Genomic DNA, 17,270 nt, shown 5'->3' on the forward strand with positions numbered 1-17,270 from the left:
GGGGCTTATCTGGATGAGGGTGCAGGGGAAGGGTGCAGAGGTGCCTGGGGCGGGGGGGGAGCCAAGGCCAGGTGGCCCCTTGCTGAGCCACACGAGAAGTCCTGACACCAAGTCCAGATGACCCACGGGGAAGGAACGTGTAGTTCAGCCTGGAAGCCATCCCAGAAGAATGGGGTGTCACCTCTCCGTGGGTGGCTTGAGCGGTGCTTGTCCACTGGGGTGTAGAGACTGACAGTGACATTTGTCCAGATGGCTTTGGTCCCCAGGTGGACATGCTGTTGACTTGGAGTGCCTTTTGTGGTGTCCTCAATACTTCAGTGAAGGAGCACCTTGCCCGGGAAAAGTGGGAGCCCAGGGCAGGGGGCTGCCTAGGCTGCGGGGTCCGGGTTTGGTCCCCTGGCTCTGGGGGCGCGGGCAGCTAGGCTGGCACCTCTGCCTGTATAAGCTTCCTGTTTGCTCACATCCCCAGAGTGGGCAGACTCTGGAGGGAGAGTCATGCGTCCCAGCTCTGGGAGCTCCGGTGACGGGCCCCAGGCTCTGCTAGTGGGGGCGGCCGGAGCAGCGGGCTCGGAACACGGGCAGGCCACACCGGACGAACGCCCCTCTGCAGAAAGCCCGTTCCAGCTTTGTGGGAGAAAACCGCCGCCTGGACACGGTCAGGGGAGGGCGACCTCTCTCTCGGGCCCTGGCGTCACTCCTGCCCAGCCCCCAGCCTGCTCGAGTGTCCACAGGCCCGTGGCCCGTGTCCCTAGAGGAATCATGTGAACAGTTGGAGTTTCTCAGTCTGGAGCGTCGCCAGATGTCCTCAGAGTCTTAACCCCCATAAACAGATGGCCGCGGCCTGGGAGACGCTGACGTGGTCTCCCCGCCGACTGCGGGCCGAGGTGGCGGTGCCCGTCCCCTCGCCCACTTGCTCCAGAGACCTCCTTCTGGGGCGACGTGGCTCACGGTCGGTGCAGCGTGGAGCCAGCGCTTCTCTGCACCCGTCCCGGGGACACGCGGCTATTTCCCGCTCGGATCGGGCACCTCCTGCAGCGTGTCAGCAACGTCCCGGGCGCCTTAGCGGGGTGGGGCTGCCCTCTGCCGAGAGCAAGCGGGGCACTCAGCCTCGGGGCTCCCGGCCACTTGGGACCTCAGGGACCCGGGAGTTGCAGACTCAGCGTTCCCAGGCGAATGTCCGTCGCAGGCACACGGATCACCGTCTCTGCTTTCTCCTCTGGTTTAAAAAGCATGTTTTTGGCATGTGCTGTTTAGCACGTGGGTGACCTCCATTAAGAGACTTGAGTTTCGCAAAGGCTGCCTGTTTTCTTAGTTACTCTCCCGGCTGAATTTTGAGACAGGCGTCTGCACCCTGGTGAAGTGCGCCCAAGGCTAGCATGCTGCAGCCAGGCCACCCTCTGTTGTCACAGAGCCCTCCTTGGCGGTGGCCACGGGGGCGGGCGCTTCTGGGCGATGGCTTCTCCGGGAGGGTCCAGGCATCTCTGCAGGGTCACCCAGCGTCCCCGGCTTCCCTCCCAGGCTGGCCTGGATCGATCTGGGCGGGCCCTCCCATCAGATCCCGCCCAGCATCGCCCAGCGCCCAGCGCAGCTGTTGGTGTGTCTGGGCAGACAGCCGTTGTCCCCGGGCCCCGCCGTGGCCAGAGGTCGGGCCCCTCACCCTGGCTCAGTCTCTGAGCCTTCGCAGCCGTTTTTGTCAGAGGAGGAGGCAGGAAGCTGGGCTTACAAAGCTGTCGGGACGAGCTCGCTGTGTGCATCTCGTGTACAAACGCCTCTCTGGTGCACGTCTGTGTCACCACGGTGTGCGTCCTCGCAGTGACCGGGGGCCATGGTGGGAGGGACGGTGGGGGGTTGGAGGGGCTCTGCAGCCCCCTGATGAAGCCTCCCACCCCAGCCCATCCAGAGACTGCTGCTCAAGATGCCTGCCAGGACAGTGGGTGCCACCCCAGGCCCCAGTCTATGGTCCTCTGGTCACTCAACCTGGGGGCTGTCTTCACCAGTAGGGTCTGTGGGGGACCAGGGTCACACTGGGGCCTTGGGAGGGGTGGGGACCTAGGGTCTCAGCCGCCGTCTCCGTCTCTTCCAGGGCATGCTCTTGGAGGGACCACCAGGCCCTGAAGGCCCCGCAGTGAGTGTCACTTTATCTTCCCATGACGTGTGGGCGGTACTCGGGGATGGGGGATCGGTGACACCCCTTAAAGCTCCTGAATGGAAAAGAGGGGCGCTCACCACTTTTTGCAGACCCCGGGGCCCAGCACCCTCGTCGAGCCACGCGAGAACTGGGTGTTCCCTGGGGCTGCATGTTTGAACTCTGTCCTGACTTTATTTTTAATTCTAGGGTCTCCCAGGACCTCCAGGAACGATGGGTCCCACGGGCCAAGTGGGTGACCCCGGAGAAAGGGTAAGTAAGGGCTGACTCAGCCACGCTCCGTGGGCCCCTAATCCCACGGAGGCTGCCAGTGGTCAGCTCACTGCGGCGGCCGGGCAGTGCTGCGTCAGTTGACGGTGACAGGGACCACAGCAGCTGCCCCGGCCAGAGCGCTCTGGTGCTGTCCCTGCGTCACACAGAATCGGCAGTGACTCCGCCTCAATCCGGGGATTTCATCGCCCCCCGCCCTTCTGTGTTGGAAATAACACAACGGACACGCAGGGAGCTGTCCCCAGGCAAAGGGATTCACCCGGGGTCCCCTGGTCAGAGGGACGCACCCGGGGTCACTGCGGGAGGGACGAGGGCTGAGCCCAGAGGCTGCAGTTTTGTTCTGACACCTCGTGGCCGCGGCCCCGTGGGTCCTCGCCTGGCCTGGCTCTTGTCCTTCTCTTTCTGTCGCGTGCCGAGCCGGTGACTCCGCGTGAGCACAGTCAGCTGGACCAGGAGCAGGTGTCCTAACGAGCATCTACCCCCGGGGCCTGGCGTGGCCTGGAGCAGAGTGCAGACCTAGGGTTCGGGGTGGACATGGAAAGGTGGCCGGGGTCCGCCTCTGAGGCCACACGCGGGCCCAGGGCTGGTGGCTGTCCGCCACTGGGCTCTGGAGAGCTGCTTGGGCGCTGCGGCCAGCTGCCTGTGGACAGAGCAGCTGATGCTGTTAGCTGTTGGACAGGGAGGAAGCCCTCCTGGCCCTGCGCGTCCTTGTGGTGACCGCCGAGTCCCGCTCAGTAGGGGCCTCGGTGCGCTCTGCCACTCGGCTTCGCTATGGCTGGCGGCTTTGGGGCCGCAGAGGACGTGGATTTTGCTCCATGGCTGGGACTTGGCCGGCCTCTGGGTCGCTTGGCCCTCCCACACGTGCCTGGCTGGGCAGCACGCTGCTGCCCGCTCTGCCACAGTCGAAATTCCAGACAAGCAAGTGGGGGCCACTGCTCTCCCCTCCCCCCAGGACTGGCACGACTCAAGTTCTGCAGCTAGTTCCAAAAGTCTGCGTGACGTGTGGTGACAGCCGAGTCCCCACAGAGCCATCATCGGATGGACCCATGAGTGGTGGAGTCCACACGTCGACCGGAGAAGACCATGTGACATAGTGGCGGCTGTTTTCTCTGAGACGTAGGGCGGTCGCTAAGCCACACACAGCGTGCGTGGACATTGACTGATGTCTCCACGGTGTTGCTCCGGACACGTGCCACTCAGCACGCAGGGCTGGGCACCGGCCTGGCTCAGGGGATCTAAGTGCTCGTGACCCAGGAGGACACTGCAGCCCACTCAGTCCCAGGGAGCGGAGCCCCCCGCTGCCCCGGCGTGCGGACCCATTTTCTCTGCGTGCTCCTCGGGGCTCGGGGCGTCTTGGCAGAGTTGCACACACATGGGCCCCCCACACAGACTGACGCACACTGACACGTGTGCACACGCTGTAGTTCAGGGGTCCCCCACCCCTGTCTGTGCACCGGTCCCGGTCCCTGGCCTGCTAGGAACCGGGCCGCACGGTGGGAGGCGAGCGGAGGGCGAGTGGGCGAAGCTGCATCTGTATCCGCAGCCGCTCCCCAGCGCCAGCATCACCGCCTCAGCTCCGCTTCAGGTCCCCAGGCGTTAGATTCTCTCAGGAGCTCCGGTCCCTGGCGCCACACAGGTTGGGGAACGAACGTCGTCCGTTCCCTGCGGCATCCCTCCCTGGAGGAGGGCCCAGGCCTGTGGGCACGGGCAGCCCAGCCCTGACTGACCGCTGCCTCCAGTCGCATTCGTCTTTCGGTCTGTCTTGTACCCCGAGGCCACGATGGGAATCGCTCCAAGTTCCGGGTGCCCTTGCAGAGGACCCGTGGGAAAGGTGGGTCTCCGCCCAGCATGCTGGCATCGTGGGAAACTCCCACAGGGAGCCGCTCATGCAGCAGACAGTGCGTCTGCGCGGGCGGCCTCCGCCGCAGAAGCGGAGTCCACGGCACGGTGTACGGAGGGAGCGGGCCAGAGAGAACACCCAGGACGTCGCCGCAGAAAGGAGCGGCTTGCAGAAGTCACGAGCCAGCGCTGGGGTGCGTCTGTTCCGTCAGAGCCACCCGTGTGCCCTGCACGGTGTTAACCGTAGTCAGGAAGTGAAGGACCCTGTAGCCACTCGCAAGCTCCGTTTTCTCACGTGGGCCGGTCACTGTGAGTCATCTCTGCAGGAGGCCAGGCGATACTTCTTATTTCGCCTTGAACCTGTGGCTGGAGCCCAGAAAGGGAGGTCTCCATGACCTCACTTCCCCTTGCCGGAGTGTCCCTGGGTATCCAACACAGGCCGTGGGACAGAGAGCCAGCCACATCATCGGTTTGTGTTCAGTGCTCCAGAAAACACGTAGGTGGCTTTGATTAGCCCCATCTTCCAGCTCGGGGACAAAGTATGTGACAGACCTCAGTGCTTGGCAAAGGGTTGCTAACAGCTGTTTCAAGCCGGAGGAAGTACAAGTTCAGGTTCGTGGCTGTGCAGGACGCATGTCAAATTCACAGCGTTGGAGGCCTCCTGGTGGCCGCTGCCCCCTGACGTCCCTTTTCCCCTGGGAGCCCAGTGTCCTCGCTCCTGTTTTCACATTCTTTCCCCGTCGCTGCCCGGTGGTAGCGGAGAGGAAGTGTTCCACCCCGAGGGCGAAAGTGCCTTTGCAGCCTCTGGGCTTGAACTGTCACCCCGTGGCTGAGAAGGAGCAGGGAGGAGCAGGGAGCAGCAGGGAGGAGCAAGGAGCACGAGGGAGGAGCAGGGAGCAGCAGGGATCAGGGAGGAGCACAGGGAGAGGGTCTGGGAAGGTGGGAGTGGTGGAGGAGGGGCCTGGCTTGCAGCGCCACACCAGGGGCCACCAGGAGCACGTGCACTACACGGATGACGTGTCATCCCTGTGTGATCTGGGATGGACTCTGAGGCGGGGAGCGGGGCTTTCCCAAGGGGAACCTGGGCAGCCGAATGTGCTCTAGGCTTTTCTGTTTTAAACAAGTTTTTAATTTTCTGAGAATTTTTTTTTTCCAAGATGACAAGCAAGGGTAATTTGGCTGTGTCCTTTAGCAATAAGAGAAAAAAAAACAAAAAACAGTGTAACCCTTTGACCCAGCAGTTGCGCTCCAGGGACAGACCTAAGAAAGACGCCTGAACGTTCATCGTGGCAGCCCGTGTCACTCTGCAAACTGGAAACGACCCAAATGTGCACGGGGGGAGGGCGGATGAATAAATGAGTCACCCGGCGTGGGACGCTTCTCGCTGTTACACAGAACAAGGCCACACCCAGAAGGGGCCGAGACGGGCAGTGAATCGCAGCACGACATGGAGAAGCTGGTCTCGGAAGCGGGGACACACCGTGGGCGGACGAACACGTCCCAGACCGGGTGTCGGGGCCGCCTGCTTCCAGCTTCTCGGCACGTCAGAGCTGAGCTCCGGGGACTTCGGGGAAGGAGCGGGGCCTTCGCTTTCCACTCCGTACAAATCTGTGTGTCGTGAGGACGGGATTGCTTCTGCGACAGGAAACATTTACCAGCGAGAAAAGTGTCAGTCCAGACCTGAACGGCTCCACACCTTCTGGACTGTTCCAGGAGAAGCACCCCGGTTCTTGGTCTTCTCTGCGGAGAATCAGGAATCGATCTCGTGTCCCCGCCGGGGGCATCACTCGGTCACCGTCGTCACCGTCAGCACAGAGGCCAGGGACCAGCGCCCACGTGTTCAGCTGGAGGGCGGCCAGCGGGAGCCTCTCCCCTGGGGGAGGGAGCTGAACTTCCGTCCACACACAAACAAGCCTGGTCTGCTCGGCTCCTGGGGTCTGAGCTGGTTAAAAGGCTGAGGCGTAAAACCTGGCCTGGGAGTAAACCGCTTACGGAGCGTTTTGCAGGACTGCAGCCCCACCCTCCCGCTGTGCCTCCCTCTGGGCCCCCCAAACCTCTCTCTTTCCTCACGTCTGTACCCCAGGAGCCTTCCCCGTCCTGTCCGTGCCGCCTTATCAGGGCTTGGGGTGCGGAACATCCCGTGCCCCGGCGTTTTGCAGGGTCGGTGCTTGTCCAGTGTGTTTCCACCTGCTCCGTGGCTTCCGACCTCAGCTCCGTCCCTGTGCACTCTGACCGAGCTCTCTCTGCTCCTCTGTCCACAGGGTCCCCCTGGACGCCCAGGTCTTCCCGGGGCTGATGGGCTGCCCGGCCCCCCTGGAACCATGCTCATGCTGCCTGTAAGTCGCCTTATTTGTGGGGGCAGGTGGCCGGGGTCGGGGGTGCTCAGGGCTTCAAATGCAGCAGGAGTGGGGCCCCGCGCTTTGTTTCTGAGGGGGACGATCTCTCCTGGCTACAGTCTCGCCCCAGCCTGGGCCCGCGTGTCATAGCCGTAGGCTCCTTGGGGGCGACCTACTCTTGTGAAGAGTGGACACCAGTGGTCAAGGTCTCCACCTCTTGGCCGCATCCAGGGCTGGCCCACCCAGGAGGGATGGAGTCAGGTTCTCGGAAGGAAAGCTGTGGGGCTTCTGCCTTCGTGGTCAGATACCCCGCTTCACTACTCGGACCTCCAGTGGACACGCTGCCAGCTGGTCCTTCCTGGAGCCTGACCTGCCCATGACCTTATGGGTGACGGCCATGGGGCCATCTCCTTCATGGGGAGCTGAGGTCCGGAGACGGAGTATGTGGCTGGTGTGGACGTCAGTCCTCTGATTGAGCCCATGCCGCCTGCCCGTCCAATGCCCGAGAGGCTGGGCGCAGCTCAGGGGCAGCTCGTGTGGAACCAGGACCATCCTGGCCAGGCCGCCTGAGCGCAGCCGTCTGCATGGCCCTTGGCTCCTCCCTGCAGTAAACAGGGACCACGGGGTCTCAGAGTGAGGTGCGGCAGAGGCCAGAAAGGGCTTCCTGGACTCGGGGAGGGGGCTCCTGGGGGCTGAAGTTGGCAGGTGGGGCCAGGGCAGCTCTGGGCTGGAGAGTAGTGGGGTGGGCACGGGGAAGGCTCTGGGGCTGGAAACTGCCCACTCCGACCCTCCTACAAGTTCAGGTTCGTGGCTGTGCAGGACGCATGTCAAATTCACAGCGTTGGAGGCCTCCTGGTGGCCGCTGCCCCCTGACGTCCCTTTTCCCCTGGGAGCCCAGTGTCCTCGCTCCTGTTTTCACATTCTTTCCCCGTCGCTGCCCGGTGGTAGCGGAGAGGAAGTGTTCCACCCCGAGGGCGAAAGTGCCTTTGCAGCCTCTGGGCTTGAACTGTCACCCCGTGGCTGAGAAGGAGCAGGGAGGTGCAGGGAGGAGCAGGGAGGAGCAGGGAGCAGCAGGGAGGAGCGGGAGCAGCAGGGATCAGGGAGGAGCACAGGGAGAGGGTCTGGGAAGGTGGGAGTGGTGGAGGAGGGGCCTGGCTTGCAGCGCCACACCAGGGGCCACCAGGAGCACGTGCACTACACGGATGACGTGTCATCCCTGTGTGATCTGGGATGGACTCTGAGGCGGGGAGCGGGGCTTTCCCAAGGGGAACCTGGGCAGCCGAATGTGCTCTAGGCTTTTCTGTTTTAAACAAGTTTTTAATTTTCTGAGAATTTTTTTTTTCCAAGATGACAAGCAAGGGTAATTTGGCTGTGTCCTTTAGCAATAAGAGAAAAAAAAACAAAAAACAGTGTAACCCTTTGACCCAGCAGTTGCGCTCCAGGGACAGACCTAAGAAAGACGCCTGAACGTTCATCGTGGCAGCCCGTGTCACTCTGCAAACTGGAAACGACCCAAATGTGCACGGGGGGAGGGCGGATAAATAAATGAGTCACCCGGCGTGGGACGCTTCTCGCTGTTACACAGAACAAGGCCACACCCAGAAGGGGCCGAGACGGGCAGTGAATCGCAGCACGACGTGGAGAAGCTGGTCTCGGAAGCGGGGACACACCGTGGGCGGACGAACACGTCCCAGACCGGGTGTCGGGGCCGCCTGCCTGCTTCCAGCTTCTCGGCACGTCAGAGCTGAGCTCGGGGACTTCGGGGAAGGAGCGGGGCCTTCGCTTTCCACTCCGTACAAATCTGTGTGTCGTGAGGGCGGGATTGCTTCTGCGACAGGAAACATTTACCGGCGAGAAAAGTGTCAGTCCAGACCTGGACGGCTCCACACCTTCTGGACTGTTCCAGGAGAAGCACCCCGGTTCTTGGTCTTCTCTGCGGAGAATCAGGAATCGATCTCGTGTCCCCGCCGGGGGCATCACTCGGTCACCGTCGTCACCGTCAGCACAGAGGCCAGGGACCAGCGCCCACGTGTTCAGCTGGAGGGCGGCCAGCGGGAGCCTCTCCCCTGGGGGAGGGAGCTGAACTTCCGTCCACACACAAACAAGCCTGGTCTGCTCGGCTCCTGGGGTCTGAGCTGGTTAAAAGGCTGAGGGGTAAAACCTGGCCTGGGAGTAAACCGCTTACGGAGCGTTTTGCAGGACTGCAGCCCCACCCTCCCGCTGTGCCTCCCTCTGGGCCCCCCACACCTCTCTCTTTCCTCACGTCTGTACCCCAGGAGCCTTCCCCGTCCTGTCCACAGCGACGTGCCGCCTTATCAGGGCTTGGGGTGCGGAACGTCCCGTGCCCCGGCGTTTTGCAGGGTCGGTGCTTGTCCAGTGTGTTTCCACCTGCTCTGTGGCTTCCGACCTCAGCTCCGTCCCTGTGCGCTCTGACCCAGCTCTCTCTGCTCCTCTGTCCACAGGGTCCCCCTGGACGCCCAGGTCTTCCCGGGGCTGATGGGCTGCCCGGCCCCCCTGGAACCATGCTCATGCTGCCTGTAAGTCGCCTTATTTGTGGGGGCAGGTGGCCGGGGTCGGGGGTGCTCAGGGCTTCAAATGCAGCAGGAGTGGGGCCCCGCGCTTTGTTTCTGAGGGGGACGATCTCTCCTGGCCACAGTCTCGCCCCAGCCTGGGCCCGCGTGTCATAGCCGTAGGCTCCTTGGGGGCGACCTACTCTTGTGAAGAGTGGACACCAGTGGTCAAGGTCTCCACCTCTTGGCCGCATCCAGGGCTGGCCCACCCAGGAGGGATGGAGTCAGGTTCTCGGAAGGAAAGCTGTGGGGCTTCTGCCTTCGTGGTCAGATACCCCGCTTCACTACTCGGACCCCCAGTGGACACGCTGCCGGCTGGTCCTTCCTGGAGCCTGACCTGCCCATGACCTTATGGGCGACGGCCATGGGGCCATCTCCTTCATGGGGAGCTGAGGTCCGGAGACGGAGTATGTGGCTGGTGTGGACGTCAGTCCTCTGACTGAGCCCATGCCGCCTGCCCGTCCGATGCCCGAGAGGCTGGGCGCAGCTCAGGGGCAGCTCGTGTGGAACCAGGACCATCCTGGCCAGGCCGCCTGAGCGCAGCCGTCTGCATGGCCCTTGGCTCCTCCCTGCAGTAAACAGGGACCACGGGGTCTCAGAGTGAGGTGCGGCAGAGGCCAGAAAGGGCTTCCTGGACTCGGGGAGGGGGCTCCTGGGGGCTGAAGTTGGCAGGTGGGGCCAGGGCAGCTCTGGGCTGGAGAGTAGTGGGGTGGGCACGGGGAAGGCTCTGGGGCTGGAAACCGCCCACTCCGACCCTCCGAGTTTCTGCAGTCATTTAAGAGGCCGAAGGACACCACTTGACCCCGAGGCGCAGCATGGGCACCTAGGCTGGGCACCCTTGGTGACCCCCTGTCTCACACCCGCAGTTCCGGTTTGGAGGGGGTGGCGATGCCGGCTCTAAAGGCCCCATGGTCTCGGCCCAGGAGTCCCAAGCTCAAGCCATTCTGCAACGGGCCCGGGTGAGTGGCCCTTGGTCCCTGGGGGATGGGGCTGGGCGGGGACACCTCTGTGGGGGGAGCCCCAGGGGTCCCAGAGCCCCTCGCTCGGCCCGGGGTCCTGCGGAGCCTTTGCGTTCTGCACGTCAGCTGACCGGCGGGCTGAGTTTCTGATTAGTGAGGCTGGACCGTTGATTGCTCGTGACGCGTGCAGATGCCAGCTGCGGGTGGGTGGTCCTTCAGCAGAGCGCCTGTTACGGGGCATCGCAAGGAGCTGCTAAGTAAGCCCTCGTCTGGCGACGTTTGTGTGGCTCCCAGCCAGCGGGGCAGATGCTAACGAGCAGAGCGCGTGGGTCATGGCGGGCGGCTCCAGAATCGGGTCGTTGTGGCAGAGCAGGTTGCCGGAGTGCCACAGCGCAGAGCCGCGAACCCGTTCCCCGCGACGGGTCAGTGGCTGGGGCTGCCTGTGGGCCATTTCCTCTGGTGACGTTTTAATAGAAGCCAGGCGGGGACAGACCTACAAGTAAATCTTACTTTGCAAAAAATCTTCCGAAACGAGAATGGCGTCGTGCATGGGGCGCAGGATAGGTCCCGAAGAGGGTGGGTTGTCTATGCCATGGCAGGTGCACGCGCTCTCCGGGTGGGACAGAGCCAGGGTCGTGGGGGTGGGGGGGCGAGGGCCGCCCCGGCAGTGTCCGGGTCCCCTTGGTGTCCTGGCTGGATCCACGGGTGGCTGGGGCTCCAACAGCACCCGCGCTTCTGGGGCTGCTTTAGTTCACCCAGGGAGGCTCCCCAGTCACGGGAGGCCGCTAGGGGGCCCTCGCGGGAACATGATTTACTCCGGGAAAGAGCTCAGGTGTGAAATACGTGCCCGGCCCAGCAGGGAGGCCGCGCTGCAGGCTGCCCCGAGGGTGACGGGCTGGGAAGCACGGAGCACCCGTCCTGGACTGGGGAGTGCCCACCCTCCGGGCCCCCCTGGGCCTCCTCTGTTCCATTTGTGGTTGGCGCCAAGAGGCCCAGCGGGCGGAGGCGGGGCTTCCGGGCTCCATCCCACCTCCCCCTCCAGGGGCTCCTTCCTGCCGGCCCTTCTCACCTGTTGGGATCGGTACACCAGCCAGTTCTCAGCCCATCCTGTTTCCTCTTGCAGCTGGCGTTGAGGGGGCCAGCCGGCCCGATGGGTCTTACTGGGAGACCTGGCCCCATGGTAAGTGCGGGGCGGGTGGGGCGGGGCTTCCCCCTCATCCCCTGACCTTTCTCCCCAGCTCATTGTGGAAGGACACACGCTAAGCTGCCACCGACACTGATTCTGCCACTGGCACCGGGGCGGGGGAGGGCCCCTGGGTGCGGGGCCGCAGGGCCCACCACACTCGCTCTGGCTGCCATTCTGCCTCCTGACCGTGGGGCTCCGAGCCCCCTTTCGGGGGTCACTGTTCCTCAGTTGTGCTTCCAGAGTCCAGGCCGCAGTGGGGCGGGGCAGCCCGGGCTGCTGGCCCTGCCACACAGGGCCTGTGGATGGGTCTCTGGGGACCGTGAGCGGCCCTTGCAATTTGCAAGGAGAGGGAGGGTTTAAATGCACGGTGTCCCCATGCCTGTCCCCTAGGAGGGGCTGGGCTTGGCCGTCAGCCCCGGTCTGTGGTCAGTGCCCTCCCCGTCTGTGTGGCTCAGGGCTGTCACCCATCTGGGCCTGAGGTCGTGACACACCGCGGTCAGATTCATCCCGGAGAGACCAGCTTCGCACTGAGCTCTGTGGCTCTTGTGCCCGTCGCCACTGTCCAGAATCTTGTTCAGAACTAGGAGGTCCAGACTGAACCATTGCTGCGCGCCCCTCAGGTTCTGCCCCAGGCAGGCGGGCTGGCTCCAGGGGCTGGGAGTCTGTGGGCCCTCGGAAGGAGCCCCGCCCATCAGGCGGTCCTGAGCGCTGCCCACAGCCCCCACCCCAGCCGCTCCTCCAGCCTTTGCCTGCTGAGCGTTCCTTACCCAAACCTGTCTCCCTAGGGCCCTCCTGGGAGCGGAGGTCTGAAGGGTGAGCCAGGAGACATGGGCCCGCAGGTACGTGAGCACCCCTCCTCTGCTCTCCGAAGGGGCATCTCCGGTGCGTCGAGGCCGTGACTGTGGGGGTGGGGGTGCCCCACGTGCCGCATTTCTTCAAGGAAAGTAGTGGGACTTGTCGCCTGACGCGAAGCTGGAAGTGTGGCAGAGCTGACTGGCGTCTGCGGCGGGAGTGGGCTGGCGGCTCTCCGTCCCCAGCCCTCACTCAGGGCGATGGGTCCTGTGCCCTGTCCCGCGAGTTGGCAGCTGGGAGGATGAGCCACGGGCCGGGTTGACAACATGGGGACGAGACTGTGCTTTTGCCTCTGAGAAGCGTGGACGCACACTGACCCTTTGCCCCCCGATTCTGGACAGGGCCCCCGAGGCGTGCAGGGCCCGCCCGGCCCCACAGGAAAGCCTGGAAGAAGGGTGAGTGTCTTTGGGCTCAGCGCCCACTGGGGCACGGATGGGGCGGGACTGCAGTGCGTCTGCCCCCCATGCCCACTGCGTAGGCCAGGCCTGGCTCCGGAAGGCCCAGGGGACTCTTTTTGAAGACACGCTCTCCAGGGCCGGGGTCCCATTCCACCGGGTAGTGGGCTGGGCCCACGGCCTCCATCCTGAGCATCTCAACTTAGTTTCATAAGCAGTTTTAACGAGAGCAGCTTCCCAGGCCCTGTGGGAGCGAGCGTGGAGACGACAAAAGTGTTGGTGGCCTCACTTCAGCCTTGTTTCTCCAGATAACGGCCTGGGTTTGCGGGGAGCCGCCAGGCCGGCCCGCAGCTCACCTGTTGACCTAGCCACCTGGATTCTTTGTTGGGATGTAATTAACCGGCAGGAACTAGTTTGTGTCTAGGCCTACTGAGGGAGGGCCCGCATTTATAAATGAACGTAAGCTGGTGAACCCCACTCAGGCGAGTGGGGGGCGGGGAGGGGCCTAACAGACCGGTTGGACAAGTGGGTCTTCTCAGCCAGTGGGTGTTGCGGGTACGGGAACAAAGCTCTCGTTCCTGCGTTGTAGTCACGGAGTACGAACCTCTTCGAGGAGTGTTGTCCCCTTGCGCTCGCTCTGGCTTCAGGCGAGAATCAGGAATTCCTTAGCGGCCACGGCCCCTCCTGTCCCAGGAGTTAGTCGTCGCTAGTAAGTGGGGGGTGACGGAGGAAGCCAGGCGGGCTCGGCGTTCTCATGTGGGCCCACTGAGGCTGCAGGCCCTGGATCTGTGAAGGGTCCAGACACCAGCTGCGGGTTGGACTAATGACCCAAAAAGGGCCACCGAGGCAGGAATTTTGTGATTCTTGGCAGACAGGTGGCTCTTGGATCCGACTCTGAGACGCGTTTGTTTTCCTGGGTGTCGCTGAAAGCACCTACCAAAGGCGCTATTAGAAGTAGCTTCTCAGTCGAGGTGGAAACTGAAAAGAGAGATGTGAGTGGCTCACAGTACGACTAGTCGCAGCGTGAGGCGGCGCTGGGCCGTCGGCACACACAACCGCGTCCCGAATCTGCTGGAGCAGCGGGGCGGGGCGGGGGGGGGGGGGGGGGAGGAGGCCGCGCAGCCAGCGGCTCCCAGTGGGCTGCACTCGCCCTGGCGCTTTGTAGGGCAGCCAGGTCACTGTGCCCGATAGAAGCACCTGGACATTTGTCAGGCAACGTCGTGCCGTGACCTCGTGTGAACTCGATTTCTGAAAGGAGAGGCTCCCCGTTGGTGTCTGCGTTTTGCCCGGAGCTGTGTCGCTGGGGCGCCTGCTCTGAGATGACTTGTGGTTCCTGGCATCTCCTCGTAGCGTTTAACTGGGGAGCACAGACCGTCTCGTGTGGTCCCCCTGGACCCCCCACTTCCTTCTCCTCTGGTGCTGCCCCCACTGGCTTCATTGTACTTTGAGGCCCAAAGCGGCCGCTCTCCAGATGTTCTGTCTGCTGGTCCCGAGTCACAGGGCGATGGCCTCATTTATCAGGTCGCGCCCGGGACGTGGAGAAGGGAGGAGCGTTGACCCTCAGCCAGTGCTGCGCCTTGTCAGTGAGTGGACCTCTGGTCGGGTCCCTGTCCCCGTCTCGGTGACCACGAGCCTGGTCTGGCTCTCTTGTGCTTATAGGGCCTTTATGGTGGACACTGGCCGTCCAGGCCCTGCCCTGCCGCCCCATGCCGGTCAGGGGGGGACCGTGGGCTTGTCCTTGACTGTCTCCTTAGCTAGAGATAATGGCCGTGGAGTGGCCCCTATGGATGGCCAGACCCTGCCTTTGGGTAGCTGTGGCCTCCAGGAGACGAGCAGCCCCGCCGGTCCTTAGTCAGTCGGACTGACACCAGCTGCTCGCTCTCACCTGTGCTTATCGGTCTTCGATCCAGCCTGTGAAGGTGGCGGGTAGATGTGGATCGGTGTCGAGGGCGGGCTCTCTCTGGAGCTGTGAACTGGCAGTCCCGCCAGCCGACGTGGCTCTCCAAGGTCTCACCGGCCACCTCAGGCCATCGTCTCCAAGCACAAAGGGGCAAGGGGCATCACGGGCAGTTCGAGAGGGCGAGGCCTGCAGAGACCAGGACCACGCGTGAGGTCCCCAGCAGCCCCGGACTCCAGCCAGGCTGCATGGGGCCGGGCACCCTGCCCTGGCTCCACAGGGGCCGCCGCTCCGAGGCCTCGTTGGTCTGACGCTTTGCCCTCCTCCATTCCAGGGCCGTGCTGGCAGCGACGGAGCGAGAGGCATGCCTGGACAGACCGGCCCCAAGGTAGGCTGCCACTCTCCCCCCGCGGTGTCCCGCTGCCCGGGTCACCGTCCTCACTGTAGTCACGTTGATGATGTGGCCAACTGCTGGTTACAATGACGAACGTGATTATGATGACAGGTGACGACTTGTGATGCCTGGGGGTGAGACCTTGGGGGTGAGGAAGGCTCTGTTTGGGTCACTCTGGCCTGCTGCAGGAAGCCGGGGGTTGGTGGGCTGCATTTTATGAGCACGTATGGCAGTTGCAGTTAGTTTAGGTGGCGGATTTGTTCGAGTGGGTAGTGAGCACGAGGGGGCGGAGCCCCAACTATGAAAACCACTGACAAATGTACAGATGACGGGGCAGACACACGGGGCCCAGTGCGGGGAAGGCGCAGCCCCGAAGTTCTCAGGCTACTCAGTTCACATTCAGGGGCCCCGAAGCCGTCTTGTCCTGGTCTGGGCTCCCTGGCGCTGGGGGCGAGAACAGATGCTGCATGTGAACGAAGCCTGTGTCCCGCACTCTGGCCAGAGCCCACGGCCCCCGGCTGCTGCGGCTCAGCGTGGCCACCCCTCTGCCCCTGACGTTGGTCCGAAGTTCCCCCATTCCTGGTCCAGCCTTGCTCCTCAGTTTGTCCAGGCCATGCAGGGGGCCGAAGAAAAGGCCCCCCCCCCAGGGGCGCCCGCAGCGGGGACAGCAGCTGTTCCCGGGGCGGGATGGAGATGGGTCACCCGGACAGCCAGGGGCCCAGTCCGTCTGCTCGCCGCTCACCTAGCCGCGGGCCTGGCTGAGCGCTCGGGCGCTCCCAGGGGTCCCGAGCTCGCGGGAGGCTCTGGGCTCAGTGACCTGGGGGGAGGGGTCTTCCTGACTCTCAGCACCTCCTGGGCTTCTTTGAGCAATGGAAGTGTCAGAGCCTGGAGCAGCCTATGTGTCTCGCCCACGTGGTTTACATCCACGCGCTCGGCGCTGTCCCGGGCTCCAGGTGGCAGCTGGGCAGAAGGGAGGGCTGGCCAGGGGGCCAGGATGCGTGGGGTGGCCAGTGCGGGTCCACCAGGGAGCGTGAGACGCTGCGTGTGAGGGCGCAGTGACGAGCCTAACGGCACAGAGTACACGCTCCCGCTGCTCAGCAGTCGCCCAGGCACGGCAGGTCTTGGGGCTTCGGGCCCCCAGTCTGCGACTCTGGGGCCACCTCTCTGTCTGGGCCTGTGTGCGTGTCTCAGGGAGAAGAGGCCGGGAAGCTGGACCCAAGGCAATAGAATGTGTGGTGACAGGTGGGCCGGCAGCCACCACACACAGGGTCCTGGGGCCCAAGGAAGGCTGGCCTTCATTGTGAGCGGGGTGGTCTCTGAGCAGCCCTCTGTCCTCCTCGCAGGGCGACCGTGGCTTCGACGGCCTGGCTGGACTTCCAGGAGAGAAGGGCCACAGGGTAAGTGCCTCTCGTCTGAGAGTCCCCGGCACTGGGCCTGATGGGGTCTGTGCGGCAGGGCCGTCTCGAGAGGCCCTTCCAGGCAGCTTTGGGCTTCTGGATGGGACCGGGTCCCCTCGACCCCAGAGTGGCCACCGAAGCAGCCTTGTGGGGTGGGGAGTGGAAATGGACGCGACCTGACGACCTTGGTGACGGGAGGTCGGCCCAAGGGCGCGGATGCCATACCTGAGGCCTGTGGCAGGCGCGGGGTCACTCTGGTGATTCCAGGAGGTGGGGACGGTCCAGCGCCCACTCCTGGTGGAGAGGGCGGGGCACACTGCGCCTGGCAGCCACCCTGACACCCTCATCCTGATCACATGGCCTCCACGGGCCGGCTCTCCGCAGCTCGGGGGTGCCGCCTCCCTCTCCCTGAGGAGGTGACATGTCGTTTCTATTTGGGCACGTTCTGGACATGCAGGCACACACATGTGTATGCACATGCACGCACTCACACATATGTCAACTTGGTCAGGGAGGCTTATTTAACACACTGAGAAATAGGTGTTACGATTTAGCCCAAACTGCTTCGTCCGCATTCCCCAGCAAGCAGGTGGAGGTGGTCGCCGGTGGGGCCGGCTGATGAGCACGTGTGGAGCACCAGCCGCATGTGGCAGATCAGCGCTGGCCGCCATGATGCTCACGGCACAGGGCAGGGACCTGCCTGGGGTCAGCGCGGGACTGGCAGAGAGATTGACTGGTGTAGCTGAGACCCCGCCTAAGGGTCCTGTGGCCCTGTTGGGCGCCCAGTCTAGCACAGTGCCCCGGGGCACTGAGTCCCTGGCAAGAGTGTCCACACCGGGTTGACCCGTCACGCAGCATGCTTGGCTTCCGAATGGGTTGATGTCCTGTGGCTGCGGGAAAGGCTGCAGAGGCTTTGGGTTCAGTCTCAGAATTAGAGAGAGACGAAGTCTCTCTTGGGGCCAGCGTGCGTGACCTGCTCCGGGGTGACCTGACCCTGACCCTGCTTAGAATTAGAGAGAGACGAAGTCT

At 63.6% G+C, this 17,270-nt stretch overlaps 1 protein-coding gene across 1 annotated transcript in view; it reads left to right on the forward strand.

The window, feature by feature from the left end:
* The window catches only part of COL5A1 (collagen type V alpha 1 chain), a 100,158-nt gene that overhangs the window by 20,847 nt on the left and 62,041 nt on the right, over positions 1-17,270 (forward strand). The window contains exons 8-16 of the mRNA XM_023521056.1: positions 2,054-2,125; positions 2,336-2,398; positions 6,517-6,591; positions 10,028-10,120; positions 11,244-11,300; positions 12,092-12,145; positions 12,500-12,553; positions 14,785-14,838; positions 16,188-16,241. Of these exons, the coding sequence (XP_023376824.1) occupies positions 2,054-2,125; positions 2,336-2,398; positions 6,517-6,591; positions 10,028-10,120; positions 11,244-11,300; positions 12,092-12,145; positions 12,500-12,553; positions 14,785-14,838; positions 16,188-16,241 (576 nt within the window). The remainder of the gene's footprint in view (positions 1-2,053; positions 2,126-2,335; positions 2,399-6,516; positions 6,592-10,027; positions 10,121-11,243; positions 11,301-12,091; positions 12,146-12,499; positions 12,554-14,784; positions 14,839-16,187; positions 16,242-17,270) is intronic.

Source organism: Pteropus vampyrus, unplaced genomic scaffold (genome assembly GCF_000151845.1).
Source record: "Pteropus vampyrus isolate Shadow unplaced genomic scaffold, Pvam_2.0 Scaffold289, whole genome shotgun sequence".
Lineage (NCBI taxonomy): Eukaryota > Metazoa > Chordata > Mammalia > Chiroptera > Pteropodidae > Pteropus > Pteropus vampyrus.